We start from the raw sequence: 23757 nt of genomic DNA, 5'->3' as shown, positions 1-23757 counted from the left end.
TAGTGGGGTTGATCCTTCTAAGGACCTCACCAAGGGTTATGATTGGCACTGTGGAGGTGGCGAGGTTGAGAGGAAGGGGTTATGGGGTGAAGCATCTCTCTGACGGGGAAGCCTAGTAAAGAGGAGGGCATGGGTGTGGTGCTTGGAGAATCTAGGGTTAGATAAGATAGGAAACATGAGCTAGCCTCGGGACACGAGAGGATGGGGGGTCAATGAAGGAGTGGCCCACCAATTGTAGGTTTAGTGTGGGGTGGAATGTAGGGTTTGATGAAGAGGTTTGTTAGTTTAGCTAGACTAGGTTGCTCTGTAGAGGCATGGGACCTTAGTTGGGCATGGATCTGAGTGTATACTCTATAATGAGAATACCTTTAGGAGGGTATTATATGTATAGGTAGGCATCTGGGTAGATGTATGTCTATGTAGAGTAGGTAAGTTTGTTAGTTTAGCTGGACTAGGGTGCTCTATAGAGGCACAACAGGGACCTTAGTTGGGCATGGATCTAAGTGTATACCCTATAATGAGAATACCTTTAGGAGGGTATTTTGTGTAGATGTATGTCTCTTTTATCAACTTATATCCTTTAGTATCAGATGTAGCCATTAGAGGGCTTCCCATATATATGCCGATTTTCGGATAGTAGTCTTTCAGACTCCTCGACTTCTTGAGTGTCAAAAACAACTCTTTCAAAGTGTCAACAAAGACTATGCATGCCAGTGTGTGCACACCAGATTTCTAGGTTCAAGATGATGAGGTGGCTAGACGGTTGGTATATATCATGGGGTGTGAGGAACAAGAGCTCCAACTCTCCACTAGAGCAAGGGTTGGGAGGATGGAGTAGGGGCACCTTGTCAAATTCTAAAAAACATTTACTGTGTGCAAGGGCCGATCCATTATTGTATCGGTGCATTGCAATACTAGTGGCCTCATCTCCTTTCTCTTGCACAATTTGCATTTTTTAAGATCTAATGTTGATTGTGTCTTCCCCACCACCAAGACTTGTCTCAATCATCTATATTCTTCTCCTTCTACAGTCTAGGGTGGCTCCTGCCTTGTATGTGGCAATTATGTTATCTTAACTTTTGAGGTTTTTTACTTCTTTAGTGGTGGGTCCTATACTAGAAGAGGGCATGTGGGACCTATTGTTACACTACCCTAATAGAAAATCCCTACAATTTTAGTGAGATATCCAGCTGCATAATATAAGGCCCTTACAAGCACGTGGTCATTTTCAAAAAGGCCATATGTCGGTGGTGGAATCTTTGGCCATCTAGCTGCATAATATAAGACCCATGTACATGAATTACCCAAATGAGTATTTTTTAATACAGAGTACTTTTACATATTTTTAGTAAATGGGTGCACTTTGAATCACCCAAATGAATTAGATAAAGCAAGCTCTAGCCACTTAGAATCACAATGCTATGACTTAGGTGAGTAAGAAATAGAGAAGCTGCTCTATTAAAAGAGATAGGGTGAGATTAAAGGAGATAGAGTGAAGAAGCAAAGACATGTAGGTGAGAATAATAGGAATAGAGGTGAGAATAATAGGAAATGTATGCATGAGAAAGGCAATGACTTAGGTGAGTAAGAAAGAGAGAAGATGCTCTATTAAAAGAGATAGAGGTGAGATTAAAGGAGATAGAGTGAAGAAGCGAAGACATGTAGGTGAGAATAATAGGAAAAGATAGAGGTGAGAATAATAGGAAATGTATGCATGAGAAAGGCAATGAAAGAGAGAGGAGATACTAAACGGCATGGTGTAGCACATCTGCAAGAGGATAAGTTAAAGCACATACATACGAAAAATGAAGAAAGGAAAAGCAAAGAGAGAGAGAGAGAGAGAGAGAGAGAGAGAGAGAGAGAGAGAGAGAGAGAGAGAGAGAGAGAGAGAGAGAGAGAGAGAAGGCAGGGGAGGAGAAAAATGGTGAGGTTTAAAACAATCACAAGGGAATAATAGTCGAGCACACATGAGACAGAGAATAAAGGAAACAGAGAGAGCATAAAGAAGAGAATCTACTTATATGATCAACTACATGAAGGCATGCCAATGACGGAATCGGATCCAGTATTTAACAAATTTTGAACATTAATATTATAATTGTTGTGAGACTTTGTCCTTGATAAGATCTGGGATCATAGAGGACTTAAAGTCAGTGAAACCCAAGCAATTGAACAAAGAAATAGCCATGGTTAAAGCAACTTGAAAAGAAAACAAGTGTGCACTCTATTATGAAGGAATACCTTTCATCATTGAGGATTTTCATAAGTCCAAACCCAAACTCAAACCAAAACCAAAACCAAAACAGATATTAAACCCAAAATGACTGACTATAATTGATACTTGGCATTGCAAATATACTAGTTGATTAGCAAGATATTTTCTTTAATTATTTACTTAGCTCAAGTCTAGAATCACCTTTATCTTTTGTATTGAGTCTCATACGTCCATTTTTCTTTATATAGATCTCTCTCTCTCTCTCTCTCTCTCTCACACACACACACACACACACACACACACACACAAATAGAACACAACACACAATCTCTTTCTCTCTATTACTCTTATTCTCTCTCTCTCTCTCTCTCTCTCTCTCTCTCTCTCTCTCTCTCTCTCTCTCTCACACACACACACACACACACACACAAAATAGAACACAACACACAATCTCTTTCTCTCTATTACACTTAATCTCTCTCTCTCTCTCTCTCTCTCTCTCTCTCTCTCTCTCACACACACACACACACACACACACACACACACACACAATCTCTTGATGTCTAGATTGTCACCTACTCTCTCTCTCTCTCTCTCTCTCTCTCTCTCTCTCTCTCTCTCTCTCTCTCTCTCTCTCTCACACACACACACACACACACACAAAAAAAAAATAGAACACAACACACAATCTCTTTCTCTCTATTACACTTAATCAATCTCTCTCTCTCTCTCTCTCTCTCTCTCTCTCTCTCACACACACACACACACACAATCTCTTGATGTCTAAATTGTCACCTACTCTCTCTCTCTCTCTCTCTCTCTCTCTCTCTCTCTCTCTCTCTCTCTCTCTCTCTCTCTCTGTGGGCCCAAAGAAAAGGTGATTTTTCTTAGAGCTCGTATATATATTTTGTCATATTAGTTGTTAGATGGAGAATGCTATAAGATAATAATATCATATGAAGATTTTTCTCATCAATTATATCAACTTATACTTTTTCACATCACTGATATTGTGACCTATTCTTTTTTAAACAATGGAGAATGCTTGAAGATAATGATATCATACTTCACATCATTGATATTGTGACCTATACTTTTTCAAACAATGGCACGTACTCTAAAGATACACCTAGGAAGATTCCTTCTAATACCAGAGTCTCTATTATAATGAGTGGCTTGAGGCATACCATGGATAATTGTGTAATTAAATTCTTGAACATCAAATCATTTTTGTACATATTGATAGGAATCCTTGGGATGAATATCAAGTCTCATTAAATCAAAGATGAAGGACAAACTTGATATTTCTTAGTGTGCTTATTGACCATGGGTATCTTTTAGGGATCCAATTTGATGGGGTGATGGGTATCTTTTAGGGATCCAAATTTGATGATGGTGAAGGTTTATCTAAAATTTCCTTCCCCTTGTTTGATTTTGAATGTGTAGATCTTGTTACCACTGTTAGGGATCCAAATCCAACGGTTACCCTTGTAGTAGCCTTGAGCTTTAAGTAAGCATGTAGGTATCCATTTTGGGGTAACTCATAATTTGGAACTTTTGTAGAGATTGTCTCTTCAAGATTTTCTTTTCTGGGCTCCCACACAAACCTTAGGTCTATTTGAGGAACATTGTGATTTTTCCCTATTTTTTCCTTAAAGAAATATTGATTAACACTAAACAATAGTTTTCTTGATGGGGGGAAGTGTAAAATAAAGCCTTTTTCTTTGCACAACTTGTCAAATATGCTTTCAACATTATAGTGATCATGATGACTAGAAAGAAATAAGAATAACCATGTCTCACTAGACTTTTAGTCATTAACAAAGCGGTGAAATGTGCACCTCTAAACACACATGGGCTAAGGTATTAGCTTGTTCATGTCATATTGTTGGATATTTTTTGAGATGTTTTGGATTCCATTGAGACGGTATTGAGATTTGATGATGATGTAAAGGATGCTTTAAAACAAGTTGTATCAAAACCGTAGAATTGCATCATGACGTACTTGAACTCTATTGGTGTTACATGCGCATAGAAAACCTCTTTATCGGTAGAAATTATCTTTGTTGGTTTACATATGAATACAGTAACGAGGGAAGCCTCATTACCATTACAGAGATTAGTTTATATATTATTATTCATATGGTAATAACACTAATATTAGCAAGCTATGTTGGATGTAATGAAATTGGAAGGTCGGGGAGAGTGCTAGTATGCAAAGATGTTGATGGGGAGGCATAAGAAGCTTGAATTTACTTACATAGTATGCAAAGATCTTGAAGGGGAGGCATAAGAAGCTTGAATTTATTTACATAAATAAGAAAAATTACATGAATGGTTGATTTTAACTTTTTGGGGTGCTTTTAGGGCATCATCTATGGTTGGAGAATGTGTTCATTGAGATAATGATTAATGTTGGTCTACAAGGGTGCAACTTAGTGGTGTCTTCCCAACTTTTTGCAATATGTATAAAATCTAAGGAACCTTTTCAACAACATGAGCACTCATACACACAAAAAGTCTAAAAACTAAGAGTATGATTTGACTAAAGTTCACACAGCCCTAGAAGAGAGTGGTCATAAAGGCTTTGCACCAATTGATATTCACAAGGAGTGGACATACCAATGTCAAAGTTTCACTACCTAGTGTTTATATAATGCTCGGAATTTTCTCTCCCTCAAAATCACCTTATGTATTAGGGCTACACACTCTACTCCTTAATTGGATTTCTTTGATTTGACTAAAATTCACCAAGACCCTAGAAGAGGGTGGTCAAAAAGGCATTGCACCAAGAAAATGTCAAAGTTTCACTACCTAGTGTTTTTCTATAATGCTTGGATTTTTCTATCTCCCACAAAATCAACTTCAATCTACACAATCTATCTCCTTAATTAGATTGCTTATGAATTTTAGGAAAGGCGGACTCATCGAAACAATCTAGACAAAACCAAGATGTATTGTGTATCTACATAGTCTCATGGAAACAATCTAGACAAAATGGAGATGTATTGTGTAGTATGACTAGGTGATTAGGAAATAGTTTGGACATGCACATACAAGATCAAGAACTTAAAGCACTTGGGAGTGCTTGCCAATGAATCATGAATTCATGTGTGCTTGCCAATTGGCATTCCAAATTTAAGTCAGTATTTTGTTACTTGGAGCGCTTGCTAATGAATCTTGAATTCATGTGTGCTTGCCAATTGGCATTCTACCAAATTTATGTAAGTGTTTTGTTAGTTAAGCGCCACAATTACCAATGAAAGCATGAGAACAAAAACACATGTGGAAGTGTGAACCTATAAAAATAAGTGTGAAGCTTGTCTACACCATTAGGAAAGTTTGAAAGCAATATTTTATTTTTTTTCATTGCCTTGGACTAAGTGAAAAGGTCTTACACAAGGCCATTGTTGGCATGTGCCTTTGTGGTTAAAACAAGTGAGACAAGTCACTTTACTTATGCCTTTAATTTTTGCTCAGAATAATTTGTAACAATTAACTATAATATAAGAGGGAGGAACTTAAACTCCTAACTTTAATATCATAATACAAGAGATGAAGTATATTTTATAAGAGAGAGAAAATAAACTTATTCGAGTTTTTTTTTGAACTAGCTTATTATTATATTACACGAGATAGGAGGTGATTTATTTTGATGAGAAAAACTAAAGAATATGGATATACATGTGTGTGTGTGTGTGTGTGTGTAAGCTTAAAAAGGTATAAGAGAAAAATGAAAGTATAATTTACACACACATTAATATAATCTCAAAAAATAATAAGAGAAAAACCAAACTATAATTCACATACATATGGATATACATGTGTGTGTGTGTGTGTGAGATTTATTTTAATGAGAGAAACTAAAGTATATGGATATACATGTGTGTGTGTGTGTGTAAAATCTCCAAAAAGTATAAGAGAATAACTAAACTATAATTTACACTAAGGAGTACACACACATACACATGTACACATACATGCACAAGTGCGCATGCGCACACACGTACACATTAATGTAATCTCAAAAACATATGAGAGAATATCTAAAATATAATTTACACTCATGATGTGACCATGTATAGGTGTTGGGCAGTCCGTATAGATATTGAAGTGAAAGCAATCATGATGCAAATGTGGCATTTCGTCCTTTTATTTATTTTTTGGATGGACAAATTGAGGCTAAATACAAAAGTGTCTCTACAGCTTCCTCATGGTAGAGTCCATAAACTTTCTTCCTTACCAAGAGAAAAGAAAGGTTGGATAATAGCTTTAATCGTTGCATGTACTTAATAGTATTTTGTTTAAGGTTTTAGGATTGGCTTGGAGTTGACTTGGTTTCTTTCCATCAATGTTTGAGCGCACCTCCCTGTTCCCCTTGCAAGAGAATTTACACAATGGGTTATTTTGAAATGTTGTGCCTCTAGTTGGACACCTTTGTGTAGGTGCCCACATGCCATTGGTTGAGACAATGCTCACAGCTACTTCCTCCTCATTGGAAGCATGCATAACACCTTGTTAAAAAATTTGTTCAAAACTAAAGCGAAGGATTTTTTTTCAACCTCATAGAAATGAAATTGCACGTATAAGCTACTCTAAGAGGGGGTTTATATGGGTAGACAGCTTGTAGAGGCTTGGAAGGTGTGGGTGTAATGAGTCAATGTGACAAAGTCACACCTTAAACAACAAAATTCGATACACAACACATTGATATGAATGAGATCATGTTTAAGGTGTGACAAAGTCACACCTTAAACAACAAAATTCAATGTACAACACATTGATATGAATGAGATCATGTTCAAACAAAAGTGTGACGGTTTAAGGCAATTGAACGATGAATAATTGTATTTTTTTTAATTGGTGAAGGAGGAACAAACACTCTCCTCATGAGCAGTGTTCGGCAAACATTTTTATTGAAAAGGCACTAAATCCTTTTCATCAGTGTGTGAGAAGGAAATTACCATATTTTAGAAGGTATTTTTTGTATATATGTAAAAAAATAACTAAAATTTGTGAAATTTGAAAGGGTTTTTTTTCCTTCTCACAAAAGTTTGAGATGGCTTTTCCCCAAGTTGAACAAGTTCTAGGCTAAAGCAAACCTGTCTTTTCCCCAACCCTGCTCACACGAGCGAGGGGGAGGAGTGGACCAGGACAATGCTTGGAAAAAAATGATGTCTTTATTGGCCATAATTAAGAAAATTTGGTTGAGATTGAAGTAGCACTTATCTTTAAGAATGATTTTTAGATTTTGGAAACAGAAACTGGATAGATTTTAAAGGTTGTCCTTACTTTGATTGGTTAAAGCATATGTTTTTTAGAGCAGTGGGCCGGAATAGAACCCATGTCACTGAGAAGGGAAAGGATACCGCCTTAACCACACCCAGGGAGAGAAAGGATGCCGCCTTAACCACACCCGGGGGGAGAAAGGATGCCCCCTTAACCACACCCCCCTTAACTAGACTCAGGCTAGTGTATGTCCCGACGCCCGGGAGGAGAAAGGATGCCCCCTTAACCAGAGTGAGGCTAACGCCCGGGAGGAGAAAGGATGTCCCCCTTAACCACAGTGAGGCTAGTGTGTGTCCCCAATGGCTTGAATGAATGTTTTAGTGAAGGAGGATTTAGTGAAGGAGGATTTAATTCTATAGAGAACAAGGATTGATGGATGATGATAATGGTGAAAAGTGCTATGGGGCAGAGCTTAGTTATGGCCAATGGGGCTAATGGGCCATGATGCATGATGGGGGGGATATCGATGACATGAGTCACGGGTTGCCATATGGAGGTCATAGCCTCACAGCTGTGGTGTGGCTAGAAGCAGGCTGCAGGCCATGTCTCTTTGAAGCTTGCTAGTTGCCTCCACATGGCTTAGTGTAGCATGTAGCCGGCCAGAGCAGGAGTCTCCTTGTTTGTAACCACACAAAGCTTTCTGAGCTCTCAGCGATGGCGATCTGTCTTTTCGTCTGCATCTGACAGTAGCACACAGTGGGGTTCCGAGAACCTCTGCAATGTGGGACTCTTAGCATTCCAATTTTGAGATAATGTCCCAGAATGCGCGCCTTGGCAGCGCCCCGCAGCCTCGTAGCTTGCGTCTCAGTAGCGGATTAGTGGGCGCTTCCAGGAGTCGCGCCGCCGGCCCCCTCACCCCTGTGCCCAGCTGGAAGCTCTACGAGAATCCCTTCTACGAGGGCCTCGCTGCTGCCGTCGCAGCGGCGGCGGAGGCTGCGGCAGCGGCAGCGGCTGCAGCCGCGGTTGAACAAGAAGACGAGGAAGACGACCTGGCGAAGAAAGAGGGGGCCAGAGAAAGAGACGCTGAAGCTACTGTAACTATGGCGGGGGCTTCAGAGGGAGCCTTGGCTTTGGGAGGCGGCCGCCCCCCCTTCGTGTCCGCCCGTAAGCTCGCCGCTTCTCTCTGGGAGGAGCTCCAAGAGGAAGCGCCCGCCGCCCGCTCCTCCCCCCTTTGCGCCCCTCCCGACTCCAGCCCCCGCAGCCACCTCCAGTCCCGTCCCTCCTCACTTTCCAACTCCGATTCCCCTCACTCCGCCAACCAACAACCCTCCAAGGTAAATCGCCCACTAATTATTTCTGATTCGCTAATCCAGTCAGCCATTGCAAGCCCTAAGCTGGGCCAGCGCGCTCTCAAGATCTCACCTCCTTAATCCTTGCCCATCAAAAGCCCAATCGCTTTAATTAATGGTCTATTACAAGATTCTGTAGACGATTTCGCCTACTTATCTTGCACAATTAGTACAAACCCCTCTCTCATCCGATCAAAAGATGCTCTCACCCTGTAATCACGGTCGCACGTATTAGTTTAACATCGGGTGCTGTTGCAGATGCTCTTACCCCTGTGTACAGTATTCTGCTCAATTATTTCAACCCCAGACCTACTGATGCTTCACATGCTCTTACCCGCGGCATTCATATTCTGCGCAGTTAGCTTAACCCTAGCCCTAGCGAGATTACAAGATGCTTAATATACTCTTACTCTTTTCCTTCTTCTACTGTGCTGGCTCATCTCTTCACAATCTGTAGGACAACAAGCCTAAGATGAGCTATTTTATATATATTTAGAAACTTTCTCCCCTCATAGCCCTGCCAAATACATCTACCCAACCCTTAATTACTAGCCTATGCGCTCTGCTAATGAGCCATTGCAAGATGCTCCAAGATACTTTTAGTAGCTTAATGGCATTGCTAATGGGCAATCACAGAATGTTGTGTTGGTATACTTGCATCTTGCATGACTTGATCTGTCCTGTATTGTTCTCTTTTTGCAGGCATCAAAGGTGTCCACCAGGAGCCCACAACCCACCAGAAGCGCTCAACCTCCATCAATCAGCCCTCCTCTTAAGACTATCATGCTCATGCGCCCGAAAGGAGGAGACATTGCACGGCTTCGGAATTCCTCTTCCAAATCAGCCAGCTCTAGTCAAGTTTCTCTTCTAGGGGTATGCTCTATGCTCACTCAGCACACCATCAGAGTCTCAGGTTTTGCAAGCACTTTTGAAATGCCATTTTTTTTTGAGTCCGCTAATTTTCTAACCCAAGAATTCAAGTTCAAACTTTGTTAATCCATCCATCACACCCATTAATAATCCACAAGTTTGCTGTGCTTGGGTGTGAAAGCACCATTTTTCTCAAATCTAACGCCGACGTTTGCCTTAATTATCTGCAGAGAGATGCTGTGGAGCAGCTAGCTGATCTCACAGATAAGTATCATCTCACAGATGCTGGGCTTATCACCTCTCCCCGTGACTACATCAAAGCATTGAATAGATCCCGAGCCCTTGAGGAGAAGCAAATGGAAAGCTCCCCTATTGTATCCGCTTTGAGTGAAGAGCTCAAGCGGGCACTCACCAGAGTGCAAGAGCTTGAAGTTGCTCAATTCTCAGCACGCAAGGAGGTTGATGGGTTACTCAAAAGATGTGCAGATGAAATAACAATGCTAAGAACCAGAGAGCAAGAGAAGATCCAAGATGCTGTTTTGTCAATAGCTGAGGAGCTAGACAAGGAACGGAAGGCAAGAAGGAAGCTAGAGACAGAGAACAGGAAACTTTCGAGGAGTCTTGCAGAGGCCAGCAAGGTGGTCGTAAAAGCTGAGAAAGAGCTAGACAAGGAGAGGAAAGCTCGGCAGCTGATGGAAGATGTGTGTGATGAGCTTGCAAGGGAGATAGGGGAAGACAAGGCAGAGGTTGAGGAGCTCAAGCGAGAGCATGCCAAAGCCAGAGATGAGATTGAAGAGGAACGAAGAACTCTTCAGATGACCGAGGCTTGGCGTGAGGAAAGGGTTCAAATGAAGCTTTCCGAGGCAAAGCTTGAGCTTGAAGAGAGATGCATGGCCTTGGACAATTTGAAGGTAGAGCTTGATATGTACTTAAACTCTGGTATAACTCACAGGGCTGAAGCTTTCCTTGAGCATCGAGGTGAGGCTCTGAGAGAGGCTGTTGAAAAACTGCAAGAAGAAACATCTGGGTCAATGCTTTTGCTAGAAGATAGAAGTTGCTATCTAGATGATGCAGTCTCTTCTGATGATATACATTCTCTATGTCTGTCCCGGGGTAACATTAGGGGTCAGTCTCACAGGGTTATGCATTCTAATGTACATGCAAGGGATGATGCTCAATGGATTGTTCACTCTACTGAACATGCCACACAAGATTCTGGGCAGGTTATTCATTCTGACAGACATGCCAGGGAAGCATCTGAATGGGTAGGGTCCAACACAAACACCCATTTTAATGTGCATGATAAATCATGGACTAATCGCAAGCCACCTTCAAGGAGAAGAAGTAATGAAGCAGCCATGAAATCCCATGGAAGCAGGACAAAGGAGCTTAGTAGTTTGGGTGACAGGGATCCAGGAGAGGACAGCTTTAGAGATGGAGAAATTAGAGAAGGGGATCCAGGAGAGGACAGCTTTAGAGATGGAAAACATAGAGACAAAGCCGAGAGTAATAATGTGGGCAGTCAATGGGAGTATACAGGTGAGGGCAGATATAATAATCAAGAAGAGGAGAGCAACTGGAGTGCAGATTGTGATGATGATAATGGGGATTTGAGACAAGCTGGCAATGCAACACGGAGTGCAAGTGAGGTGGAGGAAGATAATGGGTTGAGATCCTCACCAGAGTTTAGCAGAAGAATGTACAGGTTATCTGAGAGGGTGAATGAGGGTGGGCATGTTGCAGCAAGGGTAAAGAAAAACCATGGTGTGCATGGTGCAGGAAGGTTTGGACAACACCGACAACACCATGATGCGGATATCACCTGCATGTCTGTAGCCAGACAGCACCCCTTCTTTCCCCATACGAGGCACAATGTGTTGCATGCAGAAGATGACAGTGAATTATCATCTGTTGCAGGATCCTCCCCAGTTTACAAGCACCATGTAGCTAGTCCAGATTTTATGACTCAGAAGGGAAGCTGGCCCATCATAGACCCAAGCAACCGTAGTGCATCTCAAGGAAGGAGAGCGTCTGTAGAGAGCTCTGTGGAGTGGTCAAAGCCACTCAGGAGCAACAGCCTACAGGCGAAGCTCCTCTTGGAAGACAAAATGTATGGGCCAGATTTCCAGCTCAGGCACTCAAAGGAAGTGAGATCAGAAAGATAAGAGGATGCAAGCAGTGTTTCTAGTTTTGTGGGCTAAAGGATGCAAGTAGTGTTTCTAGTGTTGTGGGCTAGAATAATGCGTTTGTGCTAGCTGAGGTGGCAATTCTGCAATAGCTGTTGGCTTCACAGTGCAAGGAATCATGTCCAAAGCTTCATTGATGCCTATGTTGAGGTCGTAAACCTATATCTACTCTTTCTGGTGTTGGTATTAGGGATGCCTGTGCATGTTGTGTAGGCTATACACGATGATGGTCTGAAGCTTTGCAAGTAAGTGCCATGAAGTGAAAACTGCACTTTCCCTCCCTGTCAAAAATAGCTGGAACTTTCTGTTTGGTGTGTGTGGATCCCTGCTGCTAGCAGACAGACTGTCCAAATTTGCGTTGCAGACCAAAAAGGCATAGGACACTTAGTAAAATGGGTGATGGAAATCTTGATGGACAGAAGGTGGCTCAAGGTGTTTCTCTTCCATATGTAAAGACCCTGAGATCATGTGCTTTGGAATCATCGTCTTACAATTAAGCAGCTATGTATCATCAAAGATTCTAGTAGTTTGAACTGTTGAGAATTCAATGTAAAGCTTAGACCTCCACTTGAGACAGACCTTGAAGGAGGCCGAGCTGCATGCATGGTCTTTCTTTCCTTTTTTTGTGTGGTGAAATGCAGAAAATTTGTTTACTAGATGGCCTTGGGTTGATCTCTGAGGTCATGCGGCGTGTTAATGATGGCAAAGTGGAGGTGGGTTTGTGTTTGTGTGTTCTGTTACTGCCCCCTTCACCTTATTGAGTAAAAGCTCAGTGTGCCATAGCAAAAACTAGGTATGTCAGTTAAACTAAGCTACCCCTGCCCATGAGGGACAGGCTGGTAAGCTTTCAAGGGCAGGGAATCTGTCTGTAAAGCCCCTCATGGTTATGATTTGGTGGTCCTGGTAGCAATTCGGCATGCTATACATAGTGCCAACTTCCAAGTGGTGATCTGCACAGACCCTTCAAACTTGTCCAACGTCTAGTGTAGATTTTCATCTTGCTTTTCAAGGCAAACTAAGGTGGAAGGCAGGTCTTGGGGTTCGAACCCTGGCACAGCCTTTAGTATCAAATCTCGCAAAAAAAATAAAAGAGAGAAATATTGCAAAAACAGGACTTTGTCTTCTGTGCAACCAGCATCGGAGGTCCATGAGAGGGCAGTGCCAAAACTTCATCTTACATTACACCTGTGCATCTTAGCTCCTCCTTCCTCAATGCCATGGTCCCATAGACCAGTTTGTGACTGGGACTTGTAGATCATCCCCTAGTTGTCATCTAACTTTACTAGACCAGTGCCTGTACAACAAGAGCTTCCTCGTTATGGGTACTGTTCATTGCAGTGCATTCTTCATCATGTATATCATGTATGCATCCCCCTTGATTGTATGTGTAGATGCTTGGCCGTCGAGGTGCACATGATCGGTCTCAAGAGCAAGAAGCTTCACAACCATCTCTATCGGTCTAAGTATTACGTAGATGTGGTAGACAATCTGAAAGACAAGGATGTAGAAGTAGTCCACCCAAACTAAGAGATAAGGGACGCATCATCCAAAGCCTCATCGGCCAAGAGTGCCCAACCAACACCAGTTATAATCCTAGTCAAGGATATGAGCATGGACAAGTTGGTAGAGAATTTGCTCAACTATGTATGCCGTGACTATCTAGGGTTTTTCACGTGCGACTGTCTCAAAGATACTCATGTTGTGATTATCTTTTAGACTATCTCACTTGTGGATTGTACTTAGTCTATACTATCACATTAAAATTGAGGGCTAAGTAAACACCTTACACGTGAGAAACAGAGTTATTCACGTCGTGAATAATTCAGTTCTTGGGTAAACAAAGGCTAATAAATAAAGAAAAATTGGGTCCACTCTTGTGACTTGATAAGCAAAATCTTTGATAGTTGTACTAAGTTCTCCAGATGAAACATATCTAGGTTGAGAGTTTATGGTGGTGGTTGTTGCTCTATTTTTGTTGATGCACGATGGTGGAACTTCCAAAACATCATCATCTTCAAGCACTTTCTAATGATTGGCTCTATCACATGTGTTTCTCTTCGCGTCTCTACTGCCACTAGACTTCGGTAACCTATGGGTGATTAAATGTTAGAGATTGATTGTTAAAGTTCACTAGGAGAGAATTTGCACTCAAAAGATCAAGTCCATTTAGCGTGAAAAACCTCCAAGGTTGATCACTTGTAGTTGCAAGCAATTCCATAGTAGGAACACTCTTTGAGAATCTTGCCAACACATTTTAGACAGGACTTGTGTTTCGAATCAAATTTTCATTCCTAAAGACATATATCAAACTCTCAAAAATAGATCTCATATGTCACTTGGTCCATGAATGAACCCAAGTGTGTCTTCTTTTGAGATTTTATTGTGTCCTTTTTCTTTCTAATCTCTTCTATGTGTGGAATCTTCTTCTTTCAAAGTGAATAGATCTAGGGACTTGTATACAGAGGCACTATCCTCTACCTTTTTTGGAACCCATCTTGTTAGAAAAGGAAATCAATAAGTCAACCTCATAAGAAGTAGGTTGGTAGGAGCCAAAGCCATGCTTGCTTTCTCTTTCAGTGATGAGGCTTTGGCTTGTTAGGGTTTAAGGTAGAGAAGCAATTTACCCTTCAGAAGTGTTAGATTCAAAAGCTAAAACTTTTTTACTTATGACCTAGAACGAACTATAATTGATTTTTTCTCAGTGGGGGGAAGATTCTCTATTATTCCTAATGTCCTAAAAAAATAGAGGTTTTTCACCATGACACAAAGGAGTTCGTTTAACCATTTCCATCATGTTTTATGTTGAATGGTGACTAGAGGATGATTTTTTGATGATCTGAGCATTCTTTTATGGATGGTGTGATAACCAAGTTTTGTTTTTCATGGTGACTAAGCATAAGCTTTTTATGATTTTGATCTCAATAGTGTAGAGAATGCAACACTATGAGATGTTTCATTGGAACACTTACCTAAGAGCAAGTTTTGTTGACATTAAAAACTAGGGTTGGTTTTTAACCACATGAAAAGGATAGTTTTTCACGATAAAAAATTTTAGCTTTTCAATTGCATTAAAGCATGAGAAAGCATTAGTGGCATTGTAAAAGGTGGAAGATAAGTGTTAGAAAGTTAAAACTTTTGTATTTTTGCTAGCATGAAAAACCAGTTTCATTTTCATGACTAGAAAAACAAAGTTTTTCATGGTGGAAATGTGTGTATGTTTTTGGCTTTTTGCACGTTCCGATGGATATTCTGATGCATGAGAGTTAAGAATTTAAAATTTGTGAGTACTTTTCCTTAGATGACTAGTTGGCATGAAATACCAATTAAATTTTAATGGCATGAAAAACTTTGAGTTTTTCATAGCGAGGTAAATGTAAGGGGTTTTATTAATTGACATGGGCAATTAGCTATATGTGCAGTCAATTTGAAAGTTTAGTTCTCTTGGCATGTTGATGTGGCATGAAAAACTATATTGGTTTTTCATGGTGTGAAAAACTAGTATGGGTTTTTAGTTAGTTTTACGATGCAAGAAGTTAGTTATTTGAGGGGCTGTATAACGACGATAAGGAGGTGTCCCCTTATGACATGCATCAGAGGGAAAAAGAAAGAACATGCAAATAAGGGTTGGCAAAATAGATTTAAAAGAAGCATGTCGGCAAGAAAGGAGTACATAGATGATTTGTGTTTCTTATTCAAGTCTCAATGTTGATAGTCACAAGGAAAGAAAACAAGAAGAAGCTTGGGTATGCTCTTACTACCTAACTAACAAAGTCGAGCCTCTTGAAAGTGATGATGGAGATGATGAATGATACCAGTCGTGAAGGGGCGAACCCTTGATGATGATGATGGCGATGATGATATATGTAGCAAGATTGTGTAAAGGAGCACTCAAGAGAGAAACAAAATGAAAGTGAAAGCAAAGTCCAGAATGGAAATCAAATCCGATGAAACAACGAATAGGGTAGCAAAATTAAAAGTAAGGTAGGTGTGGCCGACTCGTGTCAAAAGTGTGCATTTGGGGATGGTCAAGAGGGAGTTCGGCGGAGGCAACTTTTCTTGGCTACCCTCTCTCTCTCTACTTGAACACTCTCTCTCTCTAACTATTCCCACCACCATCTCCTAGACCAGCCTAGTCCAACCCTCTCCACCACCAACCTTGCTCCTCCCTTTCTCTCTCTATCTATTACCATCTTCCTTTCCTCTCCTCTCCTCTCTCCAACCATCTCACATCTTTCCATTGCTCTTCTCTCACTCCCTTGTCTCATCTCTCTCTCTCTCTCTCTCTCTCTCTCTCTCTCTCTCTCTCTCTCTCTATATATATATATATATATATATATATATATATATATATATATATATATCTTTCTCTTTGCTCACTCTCTCTATATACCATCCCTCACTCCCTTGTCTCACTCTCACCTCTCTCTCTCTCTCTCTCTCTCTCTCTCTCTCTCTCTCTCTCTCTCTCGTTCTCTTTGCTGACTCTCTCTATCTACCATCATCCCTCTTTCTATCCTCTGTCTCTCTGTCTGTCTGTCTCTCTCTCTCTCTCTCTCTCTCTCTCTCTCTCTCTCTCTCTCTGTATTCTTCTCTTTCCTCTTATCCTCCTCTCTCTCTCTCTCTATATATATATATATATCATCCTCTCTCTCTCTCTCTCTCTCTCTCCATCTTTTCGCATTAGATTATAGTGGATGAACGGTAAAGTCATTGATGCAAACTTACCAGCCATGGATTGTTGGCTTAGTTGGTGGCATACTAGATATCCCCATTGGAGAAAGCACCTTGTAGGGGTAAGTATTATTTTCTTAGATTTGAAAAAAAATAGCTTGCATTTGGAATCTCAATTGTTAAGTTAATCTTTTGTTATGGAATGTGGTTAGAGCTTACAACTTCAATTCTCATTAAAGAGAATTTTGGAGAGCCTTAAGATGTTCATTTTGGATTTCAGCAATGGAGATCCCGAATAATAACAATGGCTCAGTTGCCGTAGTGGCTACGTAGGGAAGATGACAAAGCTAGATCATAATTGGAAACACCCCACTTGAGCTTATCAATGTTCAAGTTGAGAAACACCTTACTTGGTCAAGGTAAATGTTTGAGTTGCTAAACACCTTGCTTGGTCCATCAGGATAATCAAGCTCTACACGTCTACAGACTTTGTAGACATATGCGAGCATACTGAGAAAGATCAGGTTGCTTGCAAAGGAGTATGTAAGTGCCCTTTGGAATGAGATCTATGGAAGTGGCACCCAAAGGGGAGATATGCTAAGAGATGAGTTAACACATCATATTCATCGCATTCTTGATAGTAGTGGTCGCATGGAGGCCAACCAAGTAGGCATGATTTCCACAATGGAAAATTTACAAGTTGAAATTGGGAAACATCTAGGCGGATGTACTAGGAAATGTAAAGAACAAGCCGATTCTTTAAAAGAGCAAGTACGTACTCTCGGCTTGGAGGTATTGCGTCTAAAGATATCTGTTAATTGACTCAATGCCATTATGAAAAAGATGAGCCGTATGTTGGAAACCAAGGTAGTTGCCTAAAGATTTCATGAGAGTAATGACATTTTGTTGGTAGCTTCAAAATTGATGTATTTGTTCAAGGAAAAAATCTTACTACAAATTTCCAGCTTTGGCTTCTTCGTGGTGGTGATATTTATGAATTCTCTATTTTCTCATTATTTTTATCTCTCTCTTTCTCTCTCTCTTTTTGTATCTCAACATGTTTTATAGTTTTATGTTTTTTTCTTGCTCTCTCTGTGTGTGTGGAGTAATGCCTTTGTTAACAAAGAAAGGTGAGAGATGGAGAGAGGTCATCACTTATTAGTGTCATACATAGAAATTAGAGATATAAATGGATTGTATTTGTTAGATCCACTAAACTTCTTCTTTAGCATGGCAGACTTTGCTATTTTAAATTTATCTAATAATTACATCATGTTTTCTACTGTGTGGAGTCTATCCCTGAGAGTAAGGTCACATGTTGAGATATAGTCCTCTAGGATCATCCGGTGAGGATAATTGAAAAGATGCAGGGGAGAAGAGAGCTTGAGCTCTTGCAAGCACACACACACACTCACAAAACCCTAAAAGAGAACACACAAGGTGAGAGACTGAAAATCTTCTTCTTCCTCACTCAACACTCAACACACCATATACAAGGATAAGAGTACACACTATGAAAAAGTAAACCAAATACATACTAGGGTTCTCTATAGTGTGAACCTGACTAAATGAGCTAGCGCTATAACTATGCCAGTCTCTAGAATGGCTCACACAGCCTGTCATCCCACTGGCCGCATATCACCCATAATCTCACCAACCATGCTAGTGGTGTAAGTGTGGGGCCTATCCCCCAGGTGGGTCATCAGTGTCCACCGCCTTGCATAGCTTCTCTGTACCCAATGCTTTGGTGAAGATGTCAGCTACCTGATCCTGTGTGCTAACATAAACAAGGTCAATGTCTCCTTTCAAAACCTTCTCTCTAACAAAATGGTAGTGGACCTCTATATGCTTCGTGCGAGCATGAAAGACTGGGTTCCTGGCCAGCTGTATACTGCTAATGTTGTCACAAAAAATGACAACTTGTCTATCCACTGATAGACCCACATCTGCAAGTAGCTTTCTGAACCAAGCTACCTCACATGCTGCCATAGCAGCACCTCTATACTCGGCCTCTGTGTAGTACTGGATAGAGCAACTGTAGGCTGCTTCTTGCTGCTCCAAGTCACAGTAGCACTCCCCAAAGAAAACATGAAGCCACTAGTAGATCTTCTATCTGAGATACTATCAGCCCAATCAGCATTTGTGTACCCATGTACACATATCTCTGTCCCAGTTTCATAAAATAGTCCACAATGCAAAGTAGACCTCACATACCTCAGTATGCGTCTCAATGCATCCAAATGCGGCTTCCGATTTACCTTTCTTTTAAGACTTATCACCCCTCTTCTTGGCATCCTTGCCAAAAGATTGGGCTGATTCTACCTTTGGTTTAGCTGCCTTGAGAAAAGGCTTGAGAAGAATGCAGGGGAGAGGGTGAGCTTGAGCTCCTTGTAAGAAAACATACACAAATAAGAGTAGACAAACACACAAGTGAGATGGTTGGATTTTCTTCTATTCTCTTCTTTTCTCTACAACCATAGTGTAGAGATAAGAGTACATATTATAAGGAAACATACTCTCATATCCATGGACCCTCCCATATCTACTAGTAGTTTCTGTTAACCAAGATACCTTGCATGATGCTTCCATAGCAGTGCCCCTATACTCAACCTTTATACTTGACAAAGAACCCATTGGTTGTTCTTATCTTGCTTCTTAGCTAACATCAGTACTCCCAAAAGAAAACATAAAGTTGCCAATAGTCTAGCTCAGGTTATACATAAGATGGTATTGAGAATGCCCACATAAAGGAAGACAATATGAGATTGTAAGCCTGTAAAATGAAAAAAACATAAAGATGCTATAAATAAAAACCACCTCTTGGAATGATCAAGTACTCTAGGAGCTTCTTCTAAAAATCTCTTCCATGTTGTAACCCACCTGTTTATGAACATCACAAAGTTATCAAGGTACTACCAAGATTCCAACCTAAACCTATTCATCAAACTTAGCAAAAGAATACCCACCTCTAAAGACCTCTTCTTCATGACTATTCCCCTACTCCGTGACTGTCTATTTCCCACTACCCTACTCCACCTTCATTCATCCAATAGTCTAGCTCAGGGTATACATAAGAAGCCACTGAGAATGCCTACATAAAGGAAGATAGTACAAGATTGTAAGCTTGAAAAATGAAGAAAACATAAAGATGCTTTAAATAATAAAAACTAATATTGCTATAGTTTTTGAGATTAGAGACTACACAACATTAGAAAATCTACTTACATGGCTCCTGTGGATTACAAAAAATCAACACTTTATGTAGTGGTTAAAATTATGTGCTTGCCTTTTGTTACAGGCTTATCTTGGAGTTGTTGCATGCCTTGCGTCTATGCAACTTAACTTTTAGATGGTGCATCTTCACATGCTCTATAAACTCCTCCTTTTCCTCTGTTGGCTATTTCTCGCGTGGGAAATTTAACCCCCAAGGGTACATTCTATACACCTCATGGTCCCAAAAATCCCCGGCCTTCAATTTGTGTACAATGTCTCCTAAGAGTTCTAATATATCCACTGCTCAACCAATGGTGGAATTACCGCTAGTTTGTTCCTCTTTGCATATGAGAGCAACCATCTAAATCATTTACCACTTCAGTGCATTGATAGTCACGTAAAATAAACTATTAATGTTTGTATTACCCACCAATACACACGCAATGCTTTGCTGCTTACTTTACACTTGGGTATTTGTCTAAAGGAAAGGCAGACTTGGCCTTGCCAAGTAGCTCCTTGAAGACACTTGAAAAGTGTTTCCTTTTCACCTTAAGAGTCACCATGGAAACTGTTGCAAGCAGCTACAATTTGTAAGTTTTCTCTAGGAGCTTGATCAATGTGGTGCCATTCTTGATTGCATGACACCATAGTACTTTTTTAGGAAATTTTTAAAGTCTTGCATATCTATTGTTTGTTGTTGCCAAGAGTAACTACTTAGAAGAATTAGAACCAACATAACCCATTGTGGGTGAGTCTCACTTATGTCTAGGCCACCTTACCATTAGAAATATTGTGTGCTTTTCTTGTCTAATGTCTTCTTATTTTAGCAAACGAAGCAAGTTACTCTTTTCATTAGGTGGTAAGTGTTGAGATATCAAGCTCGTCTAGTGAGGCGGTGGCCACTGATGACCCGCCTGGGGGATAGGCCCCACACTTACACCACTGGCATGGTTGGTGAGATCTTGGGTGATATGCGGCCAGTGGGATGACAGGCTGTGTGACAGCCATTCTAGAGACTGGCATAGTTATAGCGCCAGCTCATTTAGTCGGGTTCACACTATAGAGAACCCGTGTATGTATTTTTGAGTACCTTTCATATGGTGTGTACTCTTATTCTTGTATATGGTGTGTTGAGTGTTGAGTAGAGAAGAAGAAGATTTGAGCCTCTCACCTTGTGTGTTCTCTATTAGGGTTTTGTGAGTGTGTGTGTGTGTGCTTGCAAGAGCTCAAGCTCTCTTCCCCCTGCATCTTTTCATGGTATCAGAGCCTGGTTCGTGCTAAGGGCTGAGTTGCAAGCAAGAGAACCACAGGAAGCGGTACGAGGGTAAGAGCTTCAACTACTCTTCCCTATTTGTGTTGGTGACTACACCCTTGTCGTCGGGAGCTCTACGGGAGGCACCGGCAAACGATGATCTCTGATTGAGGAGCTTTCTTCGCGGGAGTAAAGCTATAGGGCAACTATACAGTCCTATCGGACTAAGATTTTGGGCCGAAAACGCGTTTTGGGCGCGTCTGGACCTCCGTTTTTCAGAAAGCAGGCGATTTCGAGCACTGCGGGTAAGTCATCGATTCTCTGCAGAACTTTGTTTTAAGAACTGCAGGAAGACAGATTGACTGTGCAGACACTGTGGGTGCTGCAAAAAAGAGGTCTACAGTTGCCATTGGGTGTATGTATGCACATTGAAGTCACTGGTTGTGACATTTGAGAGTACTACAGTACCGCTGTGCAAAAAATCCAGCAGTTTGTGCAGAAAAACCAGAGTGCAGTTTCTGGTAAAATTGTGTGTTTGGCAAGATGTCAAATGATGGGATAACTCAGATTGTGGCTGAGAAGCTTGATAAGAATAACTTCCATGCTTGGAGGTTCAGGTTGACGAATTTCCTGATGGAAAAAGGCTATTGGGACTACATAGAAGGTGAGCATGAAGAGGCACCAGAGACTGCTGCAGATGTGAAAGAGTTTAAATACTGGAACCAAGGAGCTAGGAAGGTTATGTATTGGCTATCCATTAGTATACAGGACACCATGATTGGGCACATTCAGGATGCCAAGTCTCCCAAGGAGGCATGGGACACCTTGGTAAAGCTCTATGAAACAAATACCAAGGCACGTAAGATACAGTTGAAGAATGAACTTCATACTGTGGAGAAAAAGAGCATGTCTGTGAATGACTATGCGTTGAAGATAAAGGGTATTGTGGAATCCCTTGCATCTATTGGTGTGTCAGTAGATGATGATGACAAGGTGGAAGTCTGTCTACGTGGTCTCGGGCCACAATACAAGGCGTTCAAGACGTCTATTCAGACTCGAGAAAACATTCCCAACTTTACAGATTTGGTGTCTATGCTGATTATCGAAGAGAAGAACTTGGGTGAAGACCAACAGTCTTCACAAAGCAAAAACAGTTCAGAGCAACAAGCCTTCTACACGAGTTCAGGAAGAGGACGAGGTAGAGGAGGCCGTGGACGCGGTCAAGGAGGTGGCCGAACAGGTAATCAGAATTATGGCCAGCAGCAGCAACAACAACAACAGTCCCAGAATCAACAACAACAACAACACGCAGGTGGAAGAGGCAAATTCAGAGGCAGGGGGAGTCAAAGAGGCCGTGGAAATTGGCAAAGGCAATATAATGATGCACGTGAATGCTATTATTGTGGTAAGTCTGGACATGTGCAGGCAGAATGTTATAAGAAGCAGGCTGACATGCAAAATGGAAAAGTGTAGCAAAACAACTATGCATCCTCCTCAAGCAGAAATAATGAGGATAATGAAAGGTTGTTTGTTATGCAGCATGTCGTGAATGCCATGTCTGAAAATGTTGATGCAACACAAAAAGATAATGTATGGTATGTGGATTCAAGCGCTTCGAACCACATGACAAGTCATGGGGAGTGGTTCAAGGAGATGAAAAACCCGGAAAGACCAGGTTTTGTGGAAACAGGGGATGACACTGCTCATCCAATTGCCCATGTTGGAGATGTGCCATTGTCTATGCAGGATGGCAAAGTGAAGTACCTTGCAGATGTACTTCATGTACCAAACATAACAAAGAATCTGGTTTCAGTTGGCCAGATGATTGAGTAGGGTTTGCAGGTTCGGTTTAACCCTGATGGGTGTTATGTTGAAGATTTTAAAGACAAGTGCAGGTTGGTTGCAAAAGGCAACAGAGTGGGCATAATGTTTACATTGAATGTAGACATGCCTGAAATGAGTGCTGCGATGTTTGCAAATGGTTCAGGAGTTGTTGCAGACACAGACATATGGCATAAAAGAATTGGACATGTAAATGTGCAGAGATTGAAGTCTATGCAGACAAAAGGAATTGTGACAGGGCTGCCAAAATTTAAAGTGGAAGGTATGCAGAAAATATGTGAAGCATGCCAATTTGGGAAGCAAACAAAGCATATGTTTCCACGTAACAGATATGTGAGCAGAAATGCACTAGATGTTGTGCATTCAGATGTATGGGGTCCTACGAAGACCATATCTATGGGAGGCTGTAGGTATTATGTGACTTTCATTGATGACCACACAAGGAAAGTGTGGGTATATTTCATGAAAGAGAAGAGTGAGGTGTTCACTCACTTTCAGAATTTCAGAGTTTTGGTTGAAAAGCAAATAGGGAAATATGTCAAGTGCCTAAGGTCAGATGGAGGGGGAGAATAGTTCTCCAATGAGTTCTCTGAATTTTTGAAAAAGAATGGTATTCGGAGACAGTTTACATGCAGATACACTCCGCAGCAAAATGGAGTTGCTGAGCGAAAAAACAGGCACATTGCTGAGATTGCGCGAGCATTGATGGAAGAGAAGAATATGCCGCATTGCTATTGGGCTGAGGCTGTTTCTACAGCAGTATACATCATGAACAGGACTCCAACTGCAGCCATACATGATGTAACTCCAGAGGAGAGGTTTACTGGCAGAAAACCAGATTTGTCTCATCTGAAAGTTTTTGGATGCATTGCATATGTGCATGTGCCAGATGAGCTGAGAACTAAGCTGGATCCAAAAGCTGAAAAATGT

The 23757-nt window shown here is 41.0% G+C and overlaps 1 protein-coding gene across 1 annotated transcript; it reads left to right on the top strand.

Moving 5' to 3' along the window:
* Nucleotides 1-7976: 7976 nt before the first annotated feature.
* LOC147606901 (uncharacterized) lies at nucleotides 7977-12505 on the top strand. The gene is made up of 3 exons (XM_086791508.1): nucleotides 7977-8778; nucleotides 9496-9666; nucleotides 9894-12505. Exons 1-3 carry the CDS (start codon nucleotides 8257-8259, stop codon nucleotides 11826-11828), a joined length of 2628 nt encoding a protein of 875 aa, XP_086647634.1. The 5' UTR covers nucleotides 7977-8256; the 3' UTR covers nucleotides 11829-12505.
* Nucleotides 12506-23757: the final 11252 nt, after the last annotated feature.

Source organism: Cibotium barometz, chromosome 56 (assembly GCF_041138505.1).
Source record: "Cibotium barometz isolate CiBa-2024 chromosome 56, ASM4113850v1, whole genome shotgun sequence".
Classification (NCBI taxonomy): Eukaryota; Viridiplantae; Streptophyta; class Polypodiopsida; order Cyatheales; family Cibotiaceae; genus Cibotium; species Cibotium barometz.
The sequence above is the reverse complement of the archived record's forward strand: the minus strand, read 5'-3'. Positions and strand labels throughout refer to the sequence as shown.